The 24,449-nt window shown below is 36.7% G+C and overlaps 1 protein-coding gene across 2 annotated transcripts in view; it reads left to right on the forward strand.

The window, feature by feature from the left end:
• The window catches only part of TENM2 (teneurin transmembrane protein 2), a 1,011,554-nt gene that overhangs the window by 818,988 nt on the left and 168,117 nt on the right, over positions 1 to 24,449 (forward strand). For both annotated transcript variants that reach the window (XM_081934447.1, XM_081934448.1), the window contains 4 exons: positions 3,469 to 3,674; positions 13,747 to 13,942; positions 16,890 to 16,991; positions 23,966 to 24,160. In XM_081934447.1, the coding sequence (XP_081790573.1) occupies positions 3,469 to 3,674; positions 13,747 to 13,942; positions 16,890 to 16,991; positions 23,966 to 24,160 (699 nt within the window). The remainder of the gene's footprint in view (positions 1 to 3,468; positions 3,675 to 13,746; positions 13,943 to 16,889; positions 16,992 to 23,965; positions 24,161 to 24,449) is intronic.

Below are 24,449 nucleotides of genomic sequence, written 5' to 3' on the forward strand. Positions count from 1 at the left end.
AAAGCCTTGTGCAAATTGATTTACTTCCTAAGATGTTAGCACTATTTAACGTGTATTCTTATATGGATGAAAGTACATGTAAATCATACTCATGATCATGTCACTATGAGACTTACTCCAAATTAAACATTTGCATTCATATATATTTTTAGAAACATTCCCCTCAGTATGCATTGGAAGAGTAAATAGTTTGTACATTTTATAGTTTTTAAGGCAATTAGACAATTTAAACTGAGGAAAATACATGGTAAAATACATAATTGATTCTGGGTAAGACTCAAAAAGTGTCTAATGCTAGGAACATGAACTGGGAACAATGTCAAGGACAATGCTTAGCATAGAATCTAGAACCTGGTCTGTTAATCTTAAATACTTGTCTGATGAATGCTAGTTAGAATTTGAGTAATTATGAATGCTAACTAGCATCTATTAGTAATGACCAACCCCTCTATTTGCCTCTGGAGACCTTATGTATTCATCTGCACCCTTGATCTTTCCCAAAGTCAAAACATGAATTAAAAGGTTTGGTAGATAGCTAACTATGAGCTCGAGATGGTCAGAAGGCTAAGTGGCAATTCATAACTTCATTGTCATTGCCTTCCAATTATGATAAAAGCCAGAAATCTAATTTGGACATTGTTTCTAATATTTGTAAGTTGTTTTTGCATCTACATGTAATGGTGTTAAGTTATTTGGATAGTTCATATATTGGTAAAGATGGTTCAGCTGCCTTAAAATCAGATAGATAAATAGATAGATAGATAGAGGTGGGTTGCTTCCGATTTGGACCGGATCAGGCAAAATGATAGTGGCGGCAGTGGGAGGCTCCATCCACCCACCTGGATGCTTCTCCTATCATGTCTTCTTGGCAGCTTATTCCATAAATCTGAAATATACAATATAACTATTAATAGCACTTATATTTATATACCATTCCATAGTGCTTTACAGCTCTCTCTGAATGGTTTATGTCAGCATACTGCCCCCAACAATCTGGGTTCTCATTTTACCAACCTTGAAAGGATGGAAGGCTGAGTCAACTTTGAGCACGTCAGGATCGAACTCCTTGCAGTGGGAAGAATTAGCTTGCAATACTTCATTCTAACCACTGTGCCACCACGGCTCCTCCTATATTATAAAATAATACAAGTAAATAAAGTGAAATGTCTTTAATATATGGCATATAAATAATTAAACCAACATTATAAGGCATACATTATTCATGAGGCCAATAGAAGATCACATTACTTTTATCTTGGTCCCAGAGGAAAGGCATACAAATATATAAAATATTTGTATATTTCAGTAATGGATTGGCCTGCTGCTGTTTTAGGAATTGGGATGACTTTGGTGAGTGCAAACTAATAAAATAATCGAGAACAAATAGGAATGTGTCTGAATTGTATTTGTGTGAATAAGAAAGACAAAATGTATTTGGGCCCTGATTGCTGTCCCTATAATACTTCATATAATGCAGGCATGTCCAAAGTGCGGCCCGGGGACCAAATGTGGCCCTTTTTCAAATTTCAAGCGGCCCGCAGCCTCTTCTCCCCACTGGAATTATTTGTTTAGTCTTTCATAAAATACTGTATTTTTCGAAGTATAAAGATGCATCTTTTTCCCCTCAAAAAAGAGGCTAAAAATCTGGGTGCATCTTATACACTGAATCCAGCATTTTTTGCCTCCCAAAACTCTGCCCCCTTCACCAAAATGGCTGTTCGTAGCCTTTAGGAGGTTTTCAGAGTGCTCCTGGGGGCTGTGGAGGGCATAAATGAGCAAAAAACGGGCCATTTTTTGCTCAACTTTGCCCCCCCCCAGCCCCCAGGAGCACTCTAGAAGCCTCTTAAAGGCTATTCATGCCCTTTTAAAAATAGGCCCATTTTCGTGGGAGAGTGCAAAAACTTTTTTTTTAAATTTGCCTCTTCAAAATCTTGGTGCGTCTTATACTCCGAAAAATACAGTAGTTAATTCGCATTTAATGTTAAGGGTTCAAAGAATGTCAGGCTGAATGATCGGCCCCACACATTTTCACCTCACCAAATCTGGCCCTCCTCGCAAAAAGTTTGGACACCCCTGATATAATGTCTTGGTATAGGAAGATCACAATAAGTGATCTTCCAAATTTTTATGATACCTAGATATCTTCATCTGATCATTAGTTAAGAGATTATGGAAGTTTAGAAAATAAGATGCACATTGCACTCACACAACTGGTAGGCACAGCTTCACGTAATCCAAGGTGTTATTTAGGTGTCCTGGAGTTGGATGCCTGGTGACCGTATACAATACGGTATAGTAATTTGTAGTGTGTCCAAAGACAGTCAAGTAATGTATTTGATCCCACAATCCATCTGATCTGTTTTCTTTCATTGCTAGTTCTTGAACCCTACCAAGCCTTCTGTTTTCTCTTACATGCCCAAAGTAAGTTTCTTTATTTGATCCAAGTTTGAATGGTTGCTCTTCAGCTTAGGAGCAACCTAAGCTTTATAAAATCTATAATTCATTTTTTTTCCTTCTCAAATTTGCATTAATGTCAAGGTTTCATAATTGCTTATGACTCTTCTCACAGCACATTCAACTCATGCAGTTAAACTGATTGGCAGAAAGTAAAAGTTACACACAAATTCATAAAATAATGTGTTATTATTGGTGTCCTTTTTGGCCTTCACAAAGCAAAAATCTAAAAATTCAATATAAATATCAAATGTTCTGTTTTTGTTTTAATGTTTCTATATTATTGTTTCATGACAATTTTACTATACATCATCCAAAGGCATTGTCTAGGGAACATTATTATCCAAAAGATTTCAACTAAAAATATGATAAAATATAATAAACTCAATATAATAAACAATACATTTAGTTTCTTAATATTTAGTTTCTTGATATTTGGTAGAAGAAAATGTAACTGTATTTAATTAATTAATTAATTGATTAATTAATTTCCTTTCATCTGTATTCATTTCTTTTTATATTTTGATTGCTTATAAACTTGCTTGGTATTTGACACAGGATGAATACAAGTCATTGAAATTATTCCTTTACTTTCCCTTGTGTATTTATTTTCAGATTCTGTTCACATTAGAATGGTGAAAAGAGGGCAAGAAGCTTTTAATGTGCTTAGCTGACTCTCCGCTCTTATTATGTTTGATCAGTAAAGAGCAGCAATAGAAATAAAAATGGAAAAATGAAAAAAGAAGCTGTATGCAAGATTTTAAATGCCCCAGGGAACAAGTTTATAGCTTTTTAAGAATATTGTCATTCTTACATTGATAAAATTCTACTAGAAGCAGTTTGCTTTCGTTATTACTTTTTAAAGCATAGGTCGGTAAATTTAGTCTTAATAACTACTATGCGTTTTGCATTGACATATAGATTTGCCACCCACTTTCATCTTAAATAGGAGTTCTAAAAATAAATCTATTTGATTCTGACTGTCCTATGGTTTTATTGGCTCTTGTCTTCCAGGACCATGGGCCACTAGAAACAATAGCATTGACAGTGGGGAGGCAGAGGTCGGACGGAGGGTCACTCAAGAAGTGCCACAAGGAGTATTCTGGCGATCACAAATTCACATTGCGCAGCCACAGTTCCTGAAATTCAATATCTCTTTAGGGAAGGATGCACTTTTTGCTGTCTATATAAGAAGAGGACTTCCACCATCCCATGTACAGGTATTGTACTAAGATGCTTAAAAAAATCAAAAGAAGATAATGATGATAATGATGAAAAAAATGGTAATTGTTTTGTAACTATTGTAACTTTTTATTTGAGAAATTGTGTTACTTGTCCTATGTTTAGCAAAGATGCTATGAATTTCCATGCCTCCATTACATTGAGGGCCATTTCTAGGACTGAGAACTTCCTTATGTAGTAATATCACAATCACTTTTTTCTCTATTAGCTTTCTCCCATTTGTTGTCCTTCAGATCTGTTGAACTTTGTGTAGGACAATAAGGCCTAGAATTCCCATGCTTGCCTGGTAATTGCTATCCCATAGCAACTGGTAGGTGCGGAGTTGGAGAAGAGAACTAACTGGAAAGTGAAAAGGAGGAGGGAAAATCACCATTGAAGAAAGCAATGTCTCATAATATTTATTTCTGGTTTAAGGGGGCTTTTGTGAAATATGTGAGGCATTATCTACAACCTGCTTTGCCATATGTACATTTGTAATCATATTCTTACAGATACAAGTTTAAATTTGGGAGGATGTTCTAAATTTGGAGAGAAAATTACCAGTTTATCACCCAATTCTATCCTATTAGCCTAGTTAAAATACAAAGAATACATAGCATAAATTATACCTGGGATTTGATTTTATTCCTGCATTTGGTATTCGAATCCACAAATTGTTGCTTAAGTTTACTTCTAATCATAGTCTTGCACTGCAGGAGTCCGCAGCCCTGGCTTCTCCCAAGCAAAACAATCTTTCTTTTATTCTGACTTCGGTTAATAATATTCACTTATTTCAATATGCCCAGAAAATATGCACTAGCTTTCTGAGCAGCTATAAACCTTGACAACAAGATAACACTATGTGGCAGCACTATTGATTACTTAATGTGCTGCTAGGAACAGCCTGTTCCATCCCAGAATAAAAGCAGCATTAAATACTTTTCTATATGTCTTGTGAGATTTATATTCATAATCTGGAGTTTACATTAGGTAGCGTCCTAAAGTTAAAAATGAGAATGCCATGTTCCCACAGTTTAAAATGTTGATTTGCAAAGGAGTGTAAAGGTTCCTCACTGATTAATGCGGATAAGCCAAAGCAAGTTAAAACCCTATGAGGGAACAAGTCAATAATCAGAAAATTAGGTAATGATTAACCTGAGAATATGAAGACACAGTTCCTGTCTGAAAATCCCAATGAGTTTGAATGACTTCTCCGTAACTCTTTAACAAATATTTCAAGTGCCTAGTCAGTCAAATTGATGGAGCTGGGGGCCTGTTTAGGAACAGTTCTGTGGATAGGGAATGATGTATCAAAGGGATAGCAACCCTTCAGAAATGCTAACTTGAGTGACATATTAAAAGCTAAAAAAAAAGTTTGATAGCTCTGTGAGTTACAGTATTCTCTGGTGATAAAATACCTAACATGCTTCAGTAAATTACTCTTAAGCTTGTTCCACTTTTTATCTGTTGAATTGAAAATTAGTTGAATGTTTAGATGCCTGAGGACTCCATCTCTATTATACATTAATGTCCAAGCTAAGATAAGTATGTTCATCAACAAAATTGTCCAAATTAAAAGAGTATTAAATCTCATCAAAATTAATAATAATTGCAGCAAATCAAAATTAATACAAAAATATATTAGTAGTGCCTAGTCAATGCAATATCCTTAATCGGCCTTTCCTATGATTTAGAGGAGATAGAACTACTGTAGAGTATATCTTTGCTAAAGTAAGCTACTCTTTCTATTATCCTAATTATGAGTAATTAGGGGGAAAAGGGTGAACCAAAAGTGTTTGTTTGGTTTATAAACTTATTGAGATTTTAATACATCATTTTAACTCTAAATTACACTCAGTTTCATTGACATTATCAATGCAATCTCTTATCATATGGCAGAGTTTTAATTTCCATAATGCAAAACTAGTATTAAAAGAAGGTTGTCATGTTAAGGGTCAAATGATTGGTGGATCACCACTTCATTATATAATCTTCAGATCAGATATTTATGAATAAAATCAAGGATTTATCAAAATTACTTGGCAGAAATTTATATTGTTTACAGGAGTGAGCTCCCTTAAAAGTACACTATGTTCTCATTGTAAACCTAGATGCAGGAAGTAAAAAGAACTTACCGCATTTATCGGCGTATAACACGCACAGGCGTATAACACGCACCTTCATTTTAAGAGGGAAATTTCAGGAAAAAAATTTAAATTTCAAATAAAGAACTTTGAAGCAAAATAAGGGTAGCTCAGAACTTTTTTTTATTAATATTATTACCACTTATAAGGTAAATAATGTAAAAGGACAGTAAAAGCAACTTTTAACAAAGAAACTTGGATATTCTGTTTTTACAAAAGTACCTATTTTGTATTATCACCACTCTATTTTTTTCTTTTCACCCTCCTTCCCTTCTCTACTTCCTTCCTTCCTCCTCTCCTCTCCTTTTCCTACGTCCCTTACCTCTCCCCTGCTCCTCTCTTCCCCCTCCTACCCTCTCTCCTTCTCTTTCTATCCCTTTTCCCTCCAAAACCCAACCCTTGAACTCCGAACGAGGAGCTAATTTCACCGATCCGAATGTGAAATATTAAACGTTTTCTTTTAATACCGAGTGCTTTTATTCCGCATCTCCTGTGGACTTGCCAGCCCTGTGTCTATTTTATTTTGATTTTGGTGTTTATTTTCTGCGAAGGTAGACCTCGAAGCAACGCTACAAGGGAGGGTCCCGGCACACCCTCGCCCCTTCCTCAAAAGACACATATAATCGGCAAGGGTTGCGTGGTCCAGAAAAGAGATAAAAATCACGCTTCCGTTGCAAGCGAAGTAGTAGATCTATAACTCTTTCCACAATCTCCTTTTTCCTCGTTGGATTCTCGCCGAGCCGAACCGCGAGTGGCTTAAAGACCTCGGGTTGAATAAACCACAATTGGCCAGGATCTCCTGCCCACTAAGCTATCAATCACGATTTATAAGCACCGCGTGCGGATTCGACAACCTTCCATTTCAGGGAATTCTGCATTTCGGTATCAGATCGCTGCAACGGACTTAACACGTCCTTTTTTATTTTATATCTTTTTTTTTGCTAGCAGGCCTTCAGGCGCGTATCCTAAGACGTGGGACGTCTCTATCCTGCGCAAATCTTTCTCCGGACTACAGCCCCCCCTCCTCATCCCCAGCCAAACAGCCCAGCCACGTCGACCGCCTTTTCCCGAAAGATGATTGGACCGGGGGCTGCTTTCCTGGAGGGGAAAAAAAACCCATCCAGAATTGGGCGAGGATCCCGAGGTTTAAAGGCTGTGATCCTGCCCCTGAATGGCGCTGCCTTGCCTGGCTTCTTAACATTATATCGGCGTATAACACGCATACATCATTTGCCCCCTATTTTTCGGGGGGGGAAAGTGCGTGTTATACGCCGATAAATACGGTAGATATTGTGGTTTTTTAAAAATTTAACTAGTCCCGTCCAATCTACCTTGTAACTCCAAAAAATGCTGGACTTTACATTGTAAAATTCCTACTTCTCACAGAAGTATTTATTTTTTTATTTGATTTCTAGACCGCCCCTCTCCCCGAGGGAAGTAGTACAACACATCTGGAAATGGGTAAACTAAATTTGTCCTCCATTAACAGCAGAGCAAATTTATCAAGCTAAATCAGTATGTTTGTCATTAGAGAGAAGAAAGAAAGACAATTTTCTATGAATCTTTGCATAAAGGAATGAAGAGTATTGTCATAAGAGAAAATAGGATATGCTCCGAGGTGATAAATGCCTTTACTAAACAAAAACAAGAATTATAAGAGAATTATAAGAATTATAATCATTAGAGATGTGACATACCTTCAAAGAAAGCAACAACAACAACAAAAATTACATTTTATCTGTCCTCTTATTTTAAAAGTTTACCTGGGTCTCACAATATCTCAAAGTAAAATATATTTCACTGCATCTTCAAAAGTTTGAGATGCCTGCAAGAAACCTGAATTATCTTAAAATGCTACATTGCATTCCACACATTTATACATTATTGTTTGACACCAATTCCACAAATTAAATAGCAGTACAGCCTATTAAGTGTGGCACGAAGAAGACATAAACATAGAAAATGCAAACCCCAATAATTTATAGATAAATTATTCATCCCTTAATAGAAACATGGAGCATACAGCTTCAGCTTGAGAGTCTAAGAATTCTAGATTTGATTGTACCTGCTTCTATGATAAGAGCAGCTGCTCATGAGTAGTTCTAGATACATATAGTGATATAAACAGTCATAGAAGTAGTTACTGATTACTGACTCTTATCTTCTTTCCCTTCTTATCCTCTTCCCCCTACCACCACCAATGAAGCAAGATACGTTTTAGGAACAAGTCAAAGGTGTAAAATAAAGGGAAATGGGTTTTTTAATATCTCATGGGTGTTAACATATTTTTTATAATCAAATAAAAGCAAGTGAGAAATGTAACTAGATATATTTATGTCATCTGGAAAAGATGACAAACTTATCTAACACACACACACACACACACACACACACACACACAACTCCCTTCATGAGCATTACTACAAGCTAGATGAAAGGAAGTCTAATGACACAAACACTCTTAAGGTTTAACAACTCAGTAATCACATTAAAGATGTTTACATAGTGTTGAATTATATACTGAAATCTTTTATCAATTTATAAAGAACTTTGAATTTGGAGTAAGCTTGGAATTTTGTGGAAATACCACTTAAAATCTTAAGAGGACAGACAGACAGATTGATTTGTTTTAAAAAGTCCTTCCAAAATAATGGAAGAAACTTCATTAAATCAATATCGAACTCTAATTTCATCATTTAGCAGCTTCATATGAAGTTTTATCTTTTTGTTTCCAGCATGTGATTTTTGAATATAGGTACACTTTTACTGAAGAGTTGTAGGAAATTGGAAAAAAAGGAAATAAAGTTACCCTCCCCAAGCCAAATTTGAAAGAAACTTTATTTTTGAATTTAAGATGTAAGAACTGATTAGCAATATATTCAAAGATATATTCTCCATGTCAATAGAGCATACAGCTTGTTCTGATTTCAGAGATGAAATTATAGTCCACATCTCTCACTTTTATCCATTTATGCCTGGCTTTAGGGGGAAAGTGACATTTTCACCAAGAACATTTTGTAAAAACAGTTCATTAGGAAATACATTTTATCAGAAGTTCAATAGAACAGAACAGAGAAATGTAAAGTAATGAGCCAGCCACACAGGTGGTGAAGCAAAATCAGACCTTGAATTCTGTCTGTAGCTGGTTTACTTTAACAATAAAGACAAAGCACCTCAAATCACCTCAAGGGGCTAAAAATTCAGCTCATCCTTACTTTTTGATGTTGTTATTCTCCTTCCCTATTATAAATAAAGCAACTGAAAGTTCAAAATATTTCCACTTGGCATTGGATACATTTTTATGTTCAATAAACTAGTGCATTCAATAGTATAATATTTGAGGAAGAAATACAAAAAAAGCACATAAGGTTGAAAGAAAGTTTGGAGTTTACTTAGAGGGTATATAGTTTTAATGTAAGGTTCACATATAGAACTTAGGCGTTTTTTTAAAAAAAAATAGTGTCATGCATTGTAACTACCACTGAGAATTAACCATTCTGGATTAGTCTATCCAATGATATATTTTCTATGTTTGAGCCTAGCAATAAAGCAAAGCAGTTTTTTATGCTAAACTGCTTACAAAATACATAAAGGTAAAGGTTTCCCTGTCAGTTCTGTCCAAATCTAGGACATGGTGCTCATCTCCTTTTTTTGGCCAAAGGAACCAATGTTCTGGGGCGTGTAATAGGAGCTCACCCTATTGTACAAAGCTCGAATCTGGGCTGTTAGCTCTCCAGCTGACAAGTTCAGCATCTTTAACCACTGAGCCATCACGCCCCTACCCAAATATATAACAGCATGTAGATCTTGTTTTCCTTTTGTAACTTTTGTCTAAGGCAAAGCTGTGAAGAATTTCTCTACTAACCAAGTCAAGAAAGAAGCATGTTCTTTCTCAAAATAGTGACACTGGATATTTTCTGTTTGTAATCATTTGTAGTGTTCTTTTTCATCCTTCTGTATTTTTTCATACCAGAAAAATTGGCTACAGAAAGATAAAACTGCACTTGAACGGATGTAGACCTTGTATTGTTCAGGGTGGATTCAAAAAGTGGTTTGTAGGCTGATATTCATTCAGAGGCAAAGCAAGTATCCAACTTTTTATAAACTCCACTTTTTTCAGGTATTGAGCATTATAAAAATGAAGGATGACAAAATAAAATAAAAGTAGGGCCTGGTACATTTATTACCACAAATGAGTAGAGAAACAGTTAAGCCTATAAATTCACATTTATTTTGGGGTATATATGTTTTCTAATGTATACCAGCTTCCCAAATTTTTTCTATATGAATTTTTCACTAATATATTTACATTAGTTTTCTTTTCTTTTCTTTCTTTTTTTAAGCTGAGAATAGCATTGCAAAATTCAGAAAAATACATACTCTCAGGGATTCTGGTTCACAGAACATTGTCAGATCCATATCTGACAAAATTCTTCCCAGGTGAAATTCCTCAACAATTTTCAATTGAGGTACATAAAATAAAGGAAAGGACTTCTTAGTGAGCAATACAAAAAAAAAAAGTTTTTTGAACCCTAAACCCTAAATACCTAATATAAAACCTCTGAATTTTGAGATTCACTTATAAAATAGGAAGGGGTCATAGCTTCAGGGCCACATACAGTTATATGTCCTATCTAAAGTCATTTCTCACTGTATTTCCTACATTGCGGAGCAAAAGAAACATCCTCCAAATTTCCATTTCATTCTGTAAAATATATTGTAAAATATATTTTTCTTTAATCTTAAGCTTTGACGTTCATTGTGATACTTCACCACAGTTGTATAAAAATGTCTGAGAACTGGATCACATTAATAACAGGAATAATATGATTTGAAAGGAACATTAATTTTTCAAAAAGAACCGATACCCCTCTTTCATGTTGTCATAATATTTAATGCAGATATAAGATGCATGAATTTTTATGTCCAGTTCTTAATACTGAGCATAATCAATATCCTCCATTATGTCATTTCCATTTGCAAAGTCGTTCCCTGCATTCACTGGTTAGGAATCATTTGAAATTGGGAGATTGTTTATCTTCCATGTAAGCCAACCTTTTCACTATCCATGTCAACTATCCATCCAGTTGTCTACTGCCTATTGGGAATAATGGGAAGGAAATAAAAGCTGTGGATTAGACATCTCAGTGTGAAAACGATAAAAAATGCACCGAGTATTCTGTCAACAGAACTCTTATTCCTGGGGTTCTACACACATATGAATTAAGCAGTCTTTTTCAATAAGTCAGCTCTAATGAGTTGTCTTTGTAGCAGCGGTATAGTTGAAAGTGCAAAGCACTGAAAGCTTCCTGTATCTTCTTGGACACAATTGCTGCCGTGGGGTAAAACCAGGTCTCTGTAGCTTCAGCCAGTTCAAATCATTTTAGCACCTCTGCATGTTCCTACTTCGATCTGGCCAACTGCTGAGCCCGCCTGCTATCTGAGGGACAGAATCAGTATCATATGCAGAAGGCCAGAAGAGTCTATCAGCACTATCCAAGCAAAGCAGCATGTTATCAGTGAAAAATGTCAAGTTTCATTCCTACATTGCTCCATGTTGACCTTCAATACACAAACCACCTAAAGAGCAATAAACTCTGAGAGGCAGGGGAGCGGGAGCCTTACAAATATCTTATCCCAATCAAGAAATATAGCAAAAGTATATAACTATGTCTTTAACCCCTTCCTTTCCTCCTGACAGATATGTTTAATAACATCTGTGGTTGTAGAGTGAGAGTAAGGTTCTACATTTAGGCAAGAAAAATGAAATGCACAGGTACAGTATAGGTGGTACCTGGCTCAATAGTAGTAACTGTGAGAGTGATCTTGGAATCCTAGTGGACAACCATTTAAATATGAGCCAGCAGTGTGCAGCAGCTGCCAAAAAAACCAACACAGTTCTAGGCTACATAAACAGAGGGATAGAATCAAGATCACGTGAAGTGTTAATACCACTTTATAATGCCTTGGTAAGGCCACACTTGGAATACTGCATTCAGTTTTGGTCGCATGATGTAGAAAAGATGTGGAGACTCTAGAAAGAGTGCAGAGAAGAGCAACAAAGATGTTTAGGAGACTGGAGACTAAAACATATGAAGAACGGTTGCAGGAACTGGCTATGTCTAGTTTAATGAAAAGAAGGACTAGGGGAGACATGATAGCAGGGTTCCAATATCTCAGGGGTTGCCACAAAGAAGAGGGAGTCAAACTATTCTCCAAAGCACCTGAGGGCAGAACAAGAAGCAATAGGTGAAAACTAATCAAGGAGAGAAGCAATTTAGAACTGAGAAGAAATTTCCTGACAGAACAATTAATCAGTGGAACAGCTTGCCTCCAGAAGTTGTGAATGCTCCAACACTGGAAGTCTTTAAGAAGATGTTGCATAGTCATTTGTCTGAAATGGTATAAGGTTTCCTGCCTAGGCAGGGGATTGGACTAGAAGACCTCCGAGGTCCCTTCCAACTCTGCTATTGTATTTGTACTAAATCCTTGCTACAATGAGAAAGTTTGTGTGCTTTTAGCATATATTTATGAATGTATTGATTGTATGTCAAGTAGTAGATGCTATTACTTTATTTGCAAAAATTAATGCACAGAGAAGTAATAGACAGGTGTGAAGTAGGCATGTCCCATTTTCAATGTGGTAGAGAAAGGACATGTGATGCTATATTGAACTATATCTACTTTCCATAAAAATGCCCTGCTACCTAGACTGGAATGCATTTTTCTGCTAGCAGGTTTCACTGATATACTGAATATAAGTCATCTGCATTTAAAATTGTTTTTTTAGATTAATGGGATAGATAACTTGGAAAAATAATTACTGTCCAGATGGCAGAAAAACCTGTCATTTTTAAGTGTGAATGTACATATGCAAATCTTTCATTTGGACTGAATTGTCTGGAATGCTGGGAATTGTTTTTCTCCCAGAAGAATCTTAGTTGATTTTCATTCTTGACACAATTGGCTATTTAAACACATTATACTAATTGTATAAATCAGTATGTAAACCTTAGATGTAGGCCTAAAATTAAGCTCTATATATTTAATAATCAGGTACAGTTAAGAAACTATATGAAACTAAACGTAAAAATAAGGGATATTTGCTCTTCAGAAAACAGGCTGTGCTTTGTTAACACAATAATTCCTGTTGCTCTTTAATTAAGTTTCTTTTTACATGTATTGAATTTGAATAGCATTAATCAGTGACTGGGCATATAATCTGAATTTCTATAACTAGTTGTTGTATCAGATTTGTTTTGGGCAGATATGCCTACCTGCTTGCCTTCATTGATGGAGGGATATAGTTCCTTTGCTGCATTTTGATTGAGGGAACTCGATAGCCCTAATGAAGAGAAGACCTAGGGATGATATGATAGCAGCCTTCCAATATTGAGGGGCTGTCATAAAGAATAAGGGATTGACCTACTTTCCAAAGCACCTGAGGGAAGGACAAGAAGTAATGGATGGAAGCTTATCAAAGAGAGATCCACCCTAGAATTAAAGAGAAATGTCCTGAAACCAATTAATCAGTGGAACAGCTTGCCACCAGAAATTGTGGGTGCGCCATCATCGAGGTTTTTAAGAAGAGATTGGACAGCCTTTGTCTGAAATAGTATAGAGTCTCCCGATTGGGCAGGGGATTGGACTAGAAGAACTTCAAGGACCCTTCCAATTTGGTATTCTGTATTCTGTACAACTAGAATCTCTGGGCAGTATGAGTAGGAGAGGGGGAGAGACCAAGTTACTGGGTTTAAACCCTGTGAAGATTTAGTCCTTCAGCAATGCCACCTGCTCTAACAAAAAAAGAAGTCTTCTGCATCTTATTTTTCCCCACTGCAAATAAGCATTCTAATACATTTGTGTCATTCTTTATGCAACATAAGTATAGCAAGTATATATATATTTCTTTTCTTCTCTCCCGTAGTATGATTTTATGGAACGTTTAGATGGGAAAGAGAAATGGAGTGTCGTGGAGTCTCCTCGTGAACGTCGAAGTATCCAGACCCTAGTTCAGAATGAAGCTGTATTTGTTCAGTACTTGGATGTGGGGCTGTGGCACCTTGCTTTTTACAATGATGGCAAAGATAAAGAAGTGGTTTCTTTCAGTACTGTTATATTGGGTAAGGATGCCGTGGCTGTGCACTCTTGGCTATAAAACATGATTAAATTATATGTGCTACCATTCAAACATATCTTATTCAACCTTGGTGGGTCTTCGTTTCAAACAGGCATAGTGATTTTGCTAACCTCTAGGTGGACTTCAGCTCTGATAAGCTCTGGGGAATATTGTGTTATATTAAATATGTTCTCCATTAGCTTTTAAAACTCTTTAATACTGGCAATATCTCAAAGAATATTTTAGAGCTGTGATGGCAAACCTATGGCACGCATGCCACAGGTGGCACACGGAGCCATATTTGGCCTACAAGCTGGGCCTACCAGAATTTCAGAAATGATCCGTTTCTGGCCAGAGGAAGCTGTTTTTGTCCTCCTCATGCTCCAGGAAAACCTACGGACCTGGGTAGGTGTCATGCGTCCATGTGCAGGTGGGCAGAGAGATTGAGTGGGCACACCATTAGAAAAAGCTTCTCCATTACTGTTTTAGAGTATTAACCAGTTTCATTTTAATCTTTTATAACTTTGGGCAGCTTGGTGTAGTGATTAAGGCACCAGGCTAGAAACTGGGAGATCATGAATTCAGTCCCACATTAGACATAAAAGCCGGCTGGGTGAATTTGGGCTGGTCATTTTCTCTCAGTCCAAGCTACATCACAGAGTTGTTGTGGGGAAAATAGGAGGAAAAAAGAACATTAGATATTATTTAGTACTAGTATTATTTATATAAGAAAAATGAAAGGCAGGATAAAAATAAAAAATAAACAGAATAAAATACAATAATAAAATAAAATAGATATGTTGCTAGCAATTCACAGAGTTTTGTTTTTTGAAATATTGCATACATGTAAACCACTTTGAGTTAGAATAATCAAGAGATAGAAGAGGTATAAGAATTGTATACCCATATAAACCATACATCTTAAAATATATACAATCCAGCCCTTGTCACAATACTTTCATACAGTCATAGAATCAGCAATCTGCTAGAAATGCAAAATTTTAAAATTGCAACATTTCCTTCCATGGAGCTATATTGGAATGTGTTGCCAGGAACAGTCACAGTTTATGAGCAAGTCCAAAGTAATAGGTATAATAGTTAGGTAGACTTCTTGATGGTACAATGATAGTAATTGCCTGAAAAGAAAGAAAAGTACAGTATTTTATTCAGTTCAGAGGTTCTTTGACACATATCCATTACCTTCACCATCAAGCCATATATAGAGATTTGAAATATTGAGCAATATTAAATAAAAGAACAAATGTCAAAAGATGTTATTCTTCAGCTAAATGCATATAAAAATACAGAAATACTGTTCTATATATGTGAGAACTAGAAAATGTTTATAATTTCATCAATTAATTTAAAAGTTTTTCCTTACATTATCATTTTTTATTATTAACATAAAAATCCTGATAATTATTGTGCGTCACTCTGAGAAAAAATTGTGGTATTCTTTACCTCTACTTTTTCTTCTATACCAATGATAGTGTGTTTATAGAGACATACAGATATACAAAAAATATAAATTTTCAGTATAAATATTTCATTTATTATTATTATTGTTCCCTCCTAAATGAACATGGTCTCAAGCCTATAACACCAAGTTAGGAGGAGAAAAAGGCATAACAATATTTTCAGTACACTAGTCACTGGAATTCTTACAGAACAGCTTCATTAGCTTTTCTGAGCCAAATGTACTTATGAGAATTTGTGACTTGGAAGTCTAACTGTGTAGTTTGTTGCTTGTTTGAAAGAAGTCTGATAATGGGTGTGGACTGCAAGGCCACAGAAGCTCTTTTCTTCAGTAGAGGTTTGTGCAAAACTATCTATTCAGATAGATAGATAGATAGATAGATAGATAGATAGATAGATAGATAGATAGATAGATAGATAGATAGATAGATAGATAGATAGATAGATAGATAGATAGATAGATAGATAGATAGATAGATAGATAGAGATAGAGAGAGAGAGAGAGAGAGAGAGAGAGGGAGAGAGGGAGAGAGAGATGAAAAAGAAAGTAAACTGTCTGAGAAACATTAAACCACAAAGTTCTTGAATAGTGAAAGATTTCAAAGATGCCAGTATTTCATCAGAGCTTGGTCTCCTTGGAAAGAAATCATTGGACCTTTCCATTATGTCTGCGATATACAGTTTGATGCGCCAGCTATGCATAAGAGGAAACATTAGCATCCCAACAGATTTCTGTTCCTTTTCAGGTGTTAAAGGATGTCAAAGCTTATAGAGAGACCTTCACTGTAGCTCTCTAGCTTGTGTCACCATACTGATTCTCTTTGCCACACATATATCAGTGACGATGCACAAACAAAATAAAAGCAAAAGTATTAATAACACAGACCGATGCTGCAGTATTGTGGTTGTTTCCAGTCCAGAGATCATGGAAAACATGGTTCAAAGCTGCCACTTTAGCATGTTTTGTTCATAGAATTATTGTCCGGCTATAATAATTACTACATGGAAAAGCTACATTCAGTATAAAAAGAAATCACACCATATATAGGAGACTCCCTTCTGAGTCATAATACACAATTGCAGCCGCTTACCAAAATACAATGGCCAATTCTAATCATTAGTACAAGAGACCCCTAGCTGTGTATGTGCGATTTGGACTCATTATTTAACAGAGGGGACCTCTCTGCCTCTGCATTTCCTCAAATGGAAAATAGGGCTGCTAAATGCCTTCAAGTGCAGTAAAAAAAATTTCCCCACAGAGAGGAAATAGCTACTTGACCAAAAAAGAAAAAGAAAAACAGAGAAAGTCTTTAGTAATATTTAGAAAATGTACTGTTAAGAAGTGTTAAGATTTTCTTCTTTGTTTGGGCCATTTCTTATTATTGTGAAGTGAATTTCAGATGTTGAAGGCATGAAGATCAAAAGCAATGTTACCTGGAGAAATAACTGACAAATCAGTGATGTCTGTCTTTCAGATTCTGTACAGGACTGTCCACGCAATTGTCATGGAAATGGCGAATGCGTATCCGGAATCTGTCATTGTTTTCCTGGCTACCATGGAGCAGACTGTGCAAAAGGTAGCGATTAACTTGCTTTTCACATGCTACTTACTTTATTCTAAATCATAAGGGGGGGGGGGGGCTTTTCTTTGAATTATTTGTTTTTTCCAAAGAACTTACACAACCCCAGTTTCCCATGGGAAGGATTTTTTATAATTAATTTCATTTTTTTTAATTCCAACTCTTATCTGGATCCTTAGTCAATGTTTAACTTTCTGGAATAAGCACTCTAGGCACCCTTTTGCTGTTTATTTCAGAAATATTCTTCCAAGTTCTTAAAAGAAAAAACTTCTTTCTTTAAAAAGTAGAGTCACTTAATGGATGCAATAAAAACTGGCAGCTCCAGAGGCTCTTGATATTTACAAAGCAGTAAAAATAACCACAAAGGTGATTAAGCAATGAGGCTTGGTCAAGCTTTTGGTCCATGAAAAGGCTGCATTATGGCTGTGAGCTAAGAGTGTATCCCTTGTCTCTTAGTCACTCATAAGCCATATGCAAAGTCTCATTTTTTTCAGTCTCCTCATAAGGAGCAGCTGTCCAGAGTGCAGGTGGAGTTTCTGGAGAGATTTCTCCAGCCAGGATCCAAGATCCAGCCACTGATCTCCACTTTAAGGAGGTTCTTGTTGCATCACAGCACAGAGCTGAGGCAAGCCAAGAAACTATTTTGTGCCATGCTGCTGAGTCAAACTAAGGCAGCTAAGGCTGCCAGGGGTATCTGTGGGAAAACCAGACAAAGATAAAAGAATCAGACTGAAGAATCACACCATTCTGTTTAACCAGTGCATCTCATCTCTAAACTGTGATTTACTAAAAAGAACTGTACAGTACAGAAGCATTATCTATACTACGTTCCAGAAGTTTACCTTTCCCATTGCTTAATGTGTCATCATATTTTCTACACCAGATGATTCACGTTGTAAGAGAGAAGGATTGCATATATCTTTTTTTTAAATAAAGTTTTTTTAAAAAAAATTTGTTCTCTATATATACATTCACATAATTATTATTCTTTTTTTTACATTCATAATTCGAATACATTTGTCATTCCATTTATAGAATTGTAATATTCCATTCGGGTTGTTTTGTTTACCATCCCTCGCCTATTTTGACACCACCTTCTTCTCCTTTCCTTTTCTCCCTCCCTCCTTTCTCTACTTCCTTCCTTCGTCTTTTCCCTTCCTTCTTCCCTTACCTCTCCCTTCCTCCTCTCTTCCTCTTCCCCTTCCTAACCTTTCTCCTTCTCCCTTCCATCTTCCTCTCCTCCTTACTATCTTCCTTCCCTCCTCTTCCTCTTATCTCCTCTCCTTTCTTTCTTTCTCTCCCTCTCTCCCTTCTCTACTTTCTTCTTTCCTCTTCTCCTTTCCTTCCTTCTTCCCTTACCTCTACCCTACTTCTCTCTACCTCTTCCCCTTCTTACCCTATCTCCTTCTCTCCTTCCCCCTTCCATCTTCCTCTCCTCTCTTCCTTCCCTCCTTTTCCTCTCTTCCTTCTTCCTTTCTTTTTCTATTGCTGCAGGTTCTTCCAGCTCTTAATTTCTATTTTCTTGGGGTGGTATTTCCGCAAACCCAAAAGTCTTTGTATATCATTTCTTGTTTCTTTTTTTTTTAAAGAATGTTTTTCTTTTTTGGTCAGACAAAGACAGACAACAAATAACACATAGAACCTTCTTCAATCACGTACAGCATGTCATTTGGTTGTAAAGTTTTTGTGCATCACTTCCATAGTCCTCACTTTCAAATGTATGTAAGATCACAAATTATCAACTACCGTATTTATCGGCGTATAACACGCACCTTCATTTTAAGAGGGAAATTTCAGGAAAAAAAATTAAATTTCAAATAAAGAACTTTGAAGCATCTTTTCCCTGAAGACTCGTGTTTAGTACATTCAGATGCTTTTTTTCCCCTTTCCCTCTTACTTTCCTTCCACCCTCCCTTCCTCCTTCCCTTCCTTCCTGCCTCCCTTCCAGTTCCCTCCTTCCTCTTTCCTCCTGCCTGCCTCCCTTCCAGTTCCCTCCTTCCTCTTTCCTCCTGCCTGCCTGCCTTCTTTCCCTCCTGCTTATCTATGCTTCCTTCCTTCCTTACACCTCCCTCCCTTCTGCCTGCCTGCCTTCTTTCCTCTTTCCCTATCCTCCTATCCTTCCTTTCTCCCTCCCTCCTTCCCTGCCTCCCTTCCAGTTCCATCCTTCCCTCCTTCCTTCTGCCTCCTTCCTGCCTGCTTGCCTTCTTTCCTCTTTCCCTCCAGCGTGTCTGCTTTTCCTGTGTGTGCGCGCGCGCGAAAAGGAGGTGGTGGGAGAGAAATTTGAAAGGTCTTCTGCTTTTGGAACTCGGAAATCCCCCCCCCCACTCCCCTTTTCCTCCAGCGAGCACGGAGCTTGAAGGAGGAAAAGGGAAAGGAAAAGCGCGAAACGGAGGTGGTGGGAGAGAAATTTGAAAGGTCTTCTGCTTTTTGGAACTCGGAAATCCCCCCCCCCACTCCCCTTTTCCTCCAGCGAGCACGGAGCTTGAAGGAGGAAAAGGGAAAGGAAAAGCGCGAAACGGAGGTGGTGGGAGAGAAATTTGAAAGGTCTTCTGCTTTTGGAACTCGGAAATCCCCCCCCACTCCCCTTTTCCTCCAGCGAGCATGGAGCTTGAAGGAGGAAAAGGGAAAGGAAAAGCGCGAAACGGAGGTGGTGGGAGAGAAATTTGAAAGGTCTTCTGCTTGCCGTGGGCGGGCTGCATTTACATAGAGCAGGGAGGGCTGTTAAAGGGCCGTATTAAACTGTAAAAACATGGCTTCTTAACATTATATCGGCGTATAACACGCATACATCATTTGCCCCCTATTTTTCGGGGGGGAAAGTGCGTGTTATACGCCGATAAATACGGTAATTTCAAACAAATTCTCATATCATCAATCCAGTATATTATATAAAAATTATTATAATTATTAAACATTCATTTGACTATAAATTGCTTTTACATCCTTTGGTATGAAATATCCTAAATTTGAGGGAAAACTATATAATAGCATTCCATTAAATCCTCCTAAAATCATCCAATAACATTTCATCTTTCTAACATATTCTAAATAAAAATTATTATATTTAATAACAAATACTTTTAAGTCTCCTCTTATAGTCCTCATTTGCAGTTTGTATAAAATTTCATATCCTCAAACTAGTATCTATATATGTATTATTATCATTTTTATTCATTTATATGACTATATATAATACTCTAAATTTAACTAAGTTTGACTTAATTTTTGTTATTAAAAAAAATTAAGTCAAACTTAGGATTGCATATATCTTAAGGTTTTAAGTCAATCATAACTGCCATACAACAATTAATAAAAAAGAAATGCTGTACTTTGCAACCTTCATACATAAGAAAATGCCAGTTACTCTGTAACATTTTGATTTAAGCCAACCAAACAGAAACTGATAAGCATTCAGGAATAGTAGACATTCATTGTATAAATAATGATTTTCTGCACAAGATCACTACTTCTCTTCTTGGTTGATATCATTTGTAGGTAACTGATTTAATCCAAATTTATCTTCCATATCACTTGCTTCTGTCCTGTCTGTCCTGGAAGATCTTATATTCAATGAATCACTTTCTGTCGTTTAAAAAAATATTCTGGGCAGCTTAAGCGCTTATTGATTGGGAATTTTTATAATGCTCAAAATGGAGGCATCCTCATATCTCTACAGGTATTTAAAATGAATTGAATTAATCATAGGCTTAAAAGTCTCTGGTGATCTTTGTTAACTTCTTTGGGTTTAATTAAAACATCTGTGCACTTTTAATTTATCGATTCATCCAACTCATATGTCATGATTTTTAAGACATCCCAGCACGCTCTGCATCATTTTTAACCCAATTTCCACTTAGCTAAAGCAATTAAATTCACCCTGGATTAATTAAAGCATCCATACTTTAGTGCTTAAGTCAGCGTGTGCTGCTTTCCCCACATGGTTTTTGAATATTAGGGATTTGACACACCTGATGAGTTTTTTGTCCTATGATTCTCTGCCTTGCCTGCTAACATGTAGTTTGATAGCACAGGAGAGTAAACTTTTCAGATATTGCATTTCTAGCCCAACTTTCATTAGAATGATGAGAACTTTGAACCTTTGCTCCCAAAATCAGGGTTGTAAGATAATATACAGTACAGCATTCTGCAGAATATATTGATGGAAAGCAAAAGGAAAGAAGTATTACAAGAGATAAGAGAACTAACCATTAGAGTGGTATCATTTGCATATCTGAGGTTGTTGCTATTTCTCCTGGCAATCTTAATTCCAACTTTTGATTTGTCTAGCCCCGCCTTTCTCATAATGTGCTCTGCATGTAAGTTAAATAGGCAGGGCAACAGTATACAGCCTTGCCGGACTCCTTTCCCAATTTTGAACCAATCAGTGGTTCCGTGTCCAGTTCTCACTGTTGGTTCTTGACCTGCATGTAGGTTTCTCAAGAGACAAATAAGATGGTCTGGTACTCCAATCTCTTTAAGAACTTGTGACAATTTGTTATGATCCACACAATCAAAAGCTTTAGCATAGTCAATGAAGAAGAAGTAGCTGTTTTTCTGGAACTCCCTAGCTTTCTCCATGATCCAGGATATGTTGGCAATTTGATCTCTAGTTAACAATCTTAGTAGCCAATTATTTGAAATAGATCCCTATCTTACTTTAAGAGGTTCATGGAGGTTTAATTCCACACACACTTATAGATAGCGAATTTGGTGTGATGGTTAAGATATCAGGCTAGAAACTGAAAGTGTGAATTTTAATCCTGCTTGAGGACCTTGAGCCAATCATTCTCTGTCAGCCCTAGGAAGCAGGGAATGGCAAATCATTTCTGAAATATTTCCAACCAACTACAGGGACTTGTCCAGGTAGTTGCTTGGAGTCAAGAGTGAATCGAATTGGAATCAAAAACAGAAATAACCCTTCTTATGGAAAATAGTTTATAAGGTAAAGGATCTTTCCTAAAAAAAATGTCACTGCTGGATTATTGTCTTTTTTCAAGTAAAGCTGGCATTAGTTTTGCAATAATTCTGACACCAGGTAAACTTTCTCTATTTGCCTAAATACTTTAATTAAAGTAAGTCTATTAGCTGTGTTGCTCTCTAGTGGCAATTGCAACACCGTTGTTTATTGCCTTATTATTTGTCATACTATTTGGCTTTATTTGGCTGATTATTCACATATTGCACATATCCTGGAACCTGTAAGAATAAAGAGCAGACAATCCATTTCAAAATAACTTGAAGAGCTAAAAAATAATCACTCTTCAAGGAATTTGTCTTTGTAAGGCCTACACAAAGAAAGGATATACTGTACTTTAAGCTCTGTTATGCCACATATTGTGATTAGATGTCCAAATCTTAAGAAAATGCAATATCAAAGTAGGAAAAATAGAGATTAGGGAACACTATCTGATATTTCTCTCCTTAGAGAAAACATCCAATATCATACCAGCAGCAGTTTAATTCCTATTAAAGGAATGGTCTAGTTCATAGGCGAGCCTGTGACACGCGTGCCAGAGATGGCACGCAGGGCGCTCACTGGGGGCAGGCGCGCCATCGCCAGCTTCTCTTCTGGTGTGCATGCTGGTCTTCCCGGGCGCTGGAGCGTTGGAAAATGGCCAATAACAGGCTGTTTTCTGGGCTGTTTTTCAGGCCATTTTCTGGCTTTTCGGGGGCTCTAATTGGCCCATAAAAAGGGTCCTAAAATGGCCCCAAAACAAGCCATTTTGGGGGCATTTTCTGGGCTATTTTCAGGCCGGGTTTTTTGGCTGTTTTTCGGGCCAAAAACAGCCTGAAAACAACCAAAAATGCCCTGAAAGTGGACAAAAAAACGGCCAAAAAACAGGCATGCGCACACCAGCCAGCTGGTCTTCGGGGCTCCGGTGCACACACATGCACACAAGTTCGGTTGGGCACTTGATGCCAAAAAGGTTCACCATCATTGGTCTAGTCTGACTTATTGGAGATAGAGAATGAATTGCCCTCTTGAGGAGGGATTCTCAGCGGGTCAGCTTGAACAGTACGTACAATAGATTTATTGCATGTCAGACCATACTTCCCAGTGGTCTGTAGAATAGTGAACTTCTTCCTTCATAGTCCTTTAGTTCTAAGATAGGAGCATGAGGCTTTGCATCCCAGTAATAAGTAGAGCCCATCTTCCCATCCCATACACACCTTTAGACTTTTGTGTGCAAAAGTAGCAATTTATAGACGTTTATGTATCCTGCTTGTCCTTTGCCTAATTGGACAGGAGGTCAGAACTGGCTGAATTCCACCTCTGGCCCGGGCAAAGCAGGGTTTTTAAGAACTTGACTTGAGTTTGTTTTTAAATCATGGAAGCTACATTAAAGTTTCTCTGAGCAATATTTAAGATTGTAACAAGAATGTCTGTAACTGAAGCTTTGCTTGTTTTATTCTAATTTGTCAAGGTATGAATCACTGTGCTATAGCATCTTCTAACATTATTTTCCTTATAATTTACTCAATCTTTAGGAACTATTCATGTTGGTATTGTTAATATTGAAAATAATATTTATACTTAATATTGTAACATCAAAATTACTTAGAAAATTTGTCTGCAAGGATAATGCTGTGATTTTCAATAGGCCCAATCATATATTGTTTTATATAGTGATTTGTTAATGTAATTGATTTCAAATGATCAATTATGGCAACTGTGAAAATGGTTGTAGTTATTGAAATCATTCTGGCACTATAAAATTTTGATTCCAATCCAACAGTGGATATTTTCTTTTTATCAAGATGAAGATGCTTCAGCAAAAATATTTTGCATCTCTAGAAACCTAAAGCCTAAATTATCTCAAATGGTAATTCAGAACAGTATGTATTGGCTTTTTTAAAAAAAAAATCAAACACCTTTAAAAGTCTGTTTCTTGCTAGTAAAGTCAGCATACCCTTACACAAGTGGATATTGACATACTGTTTTGTTTCCTTTTTTCCATTCAATTATCCAGCTGCGTGTCCTGTTCTGTGCAGTGGCAATGGACAATACACCAAAGGAGCCTGTTTGTGCTACAGTGGCTGGAAAGGGCCAGAGTGTGACATACCCATCAGCCAGTGTATTGATCCGTCATGCGGAGGCCATGGTTCTTGCATTGAAGGAAACTGTGTTTGCTCTGTAGGATACAAAGGCGAAAACTGTGAGGAAGGTAAATGCTACTATACAAACTACATTTGTTCACCTTGTATTGAGTAAAGAGGGTGAGAGGACAAAAGGAAAAATTCCATAATGCTCTGATACACAACTGCTATAATAGTCCTAGAGCAGAAGCTCAGGAATGCAACATCGTCTGTGTTACTGGTTGGTGTGATTTGTATTTATGCTTCTTTCTTTCCATGTACTTAAGGATCCTAATAATTTGAGCCATTGCAAAATAACACACCACAGGTAAACCTGAGTGATTCTTTTGTTGTGAGGTCTGGATCTATCTTTTCTTT

Source organism: Natrix helvetica (assembly GCF_964273705.1).
Source record: "Natrix helvetica genome assembly, chromosome: 1".
Lineage (NCBI taxonomy): Eukaryota > Metazoa > Chordata > Lepidosauria > Squamata > Natricidae > Natrix > Natrix helvetica.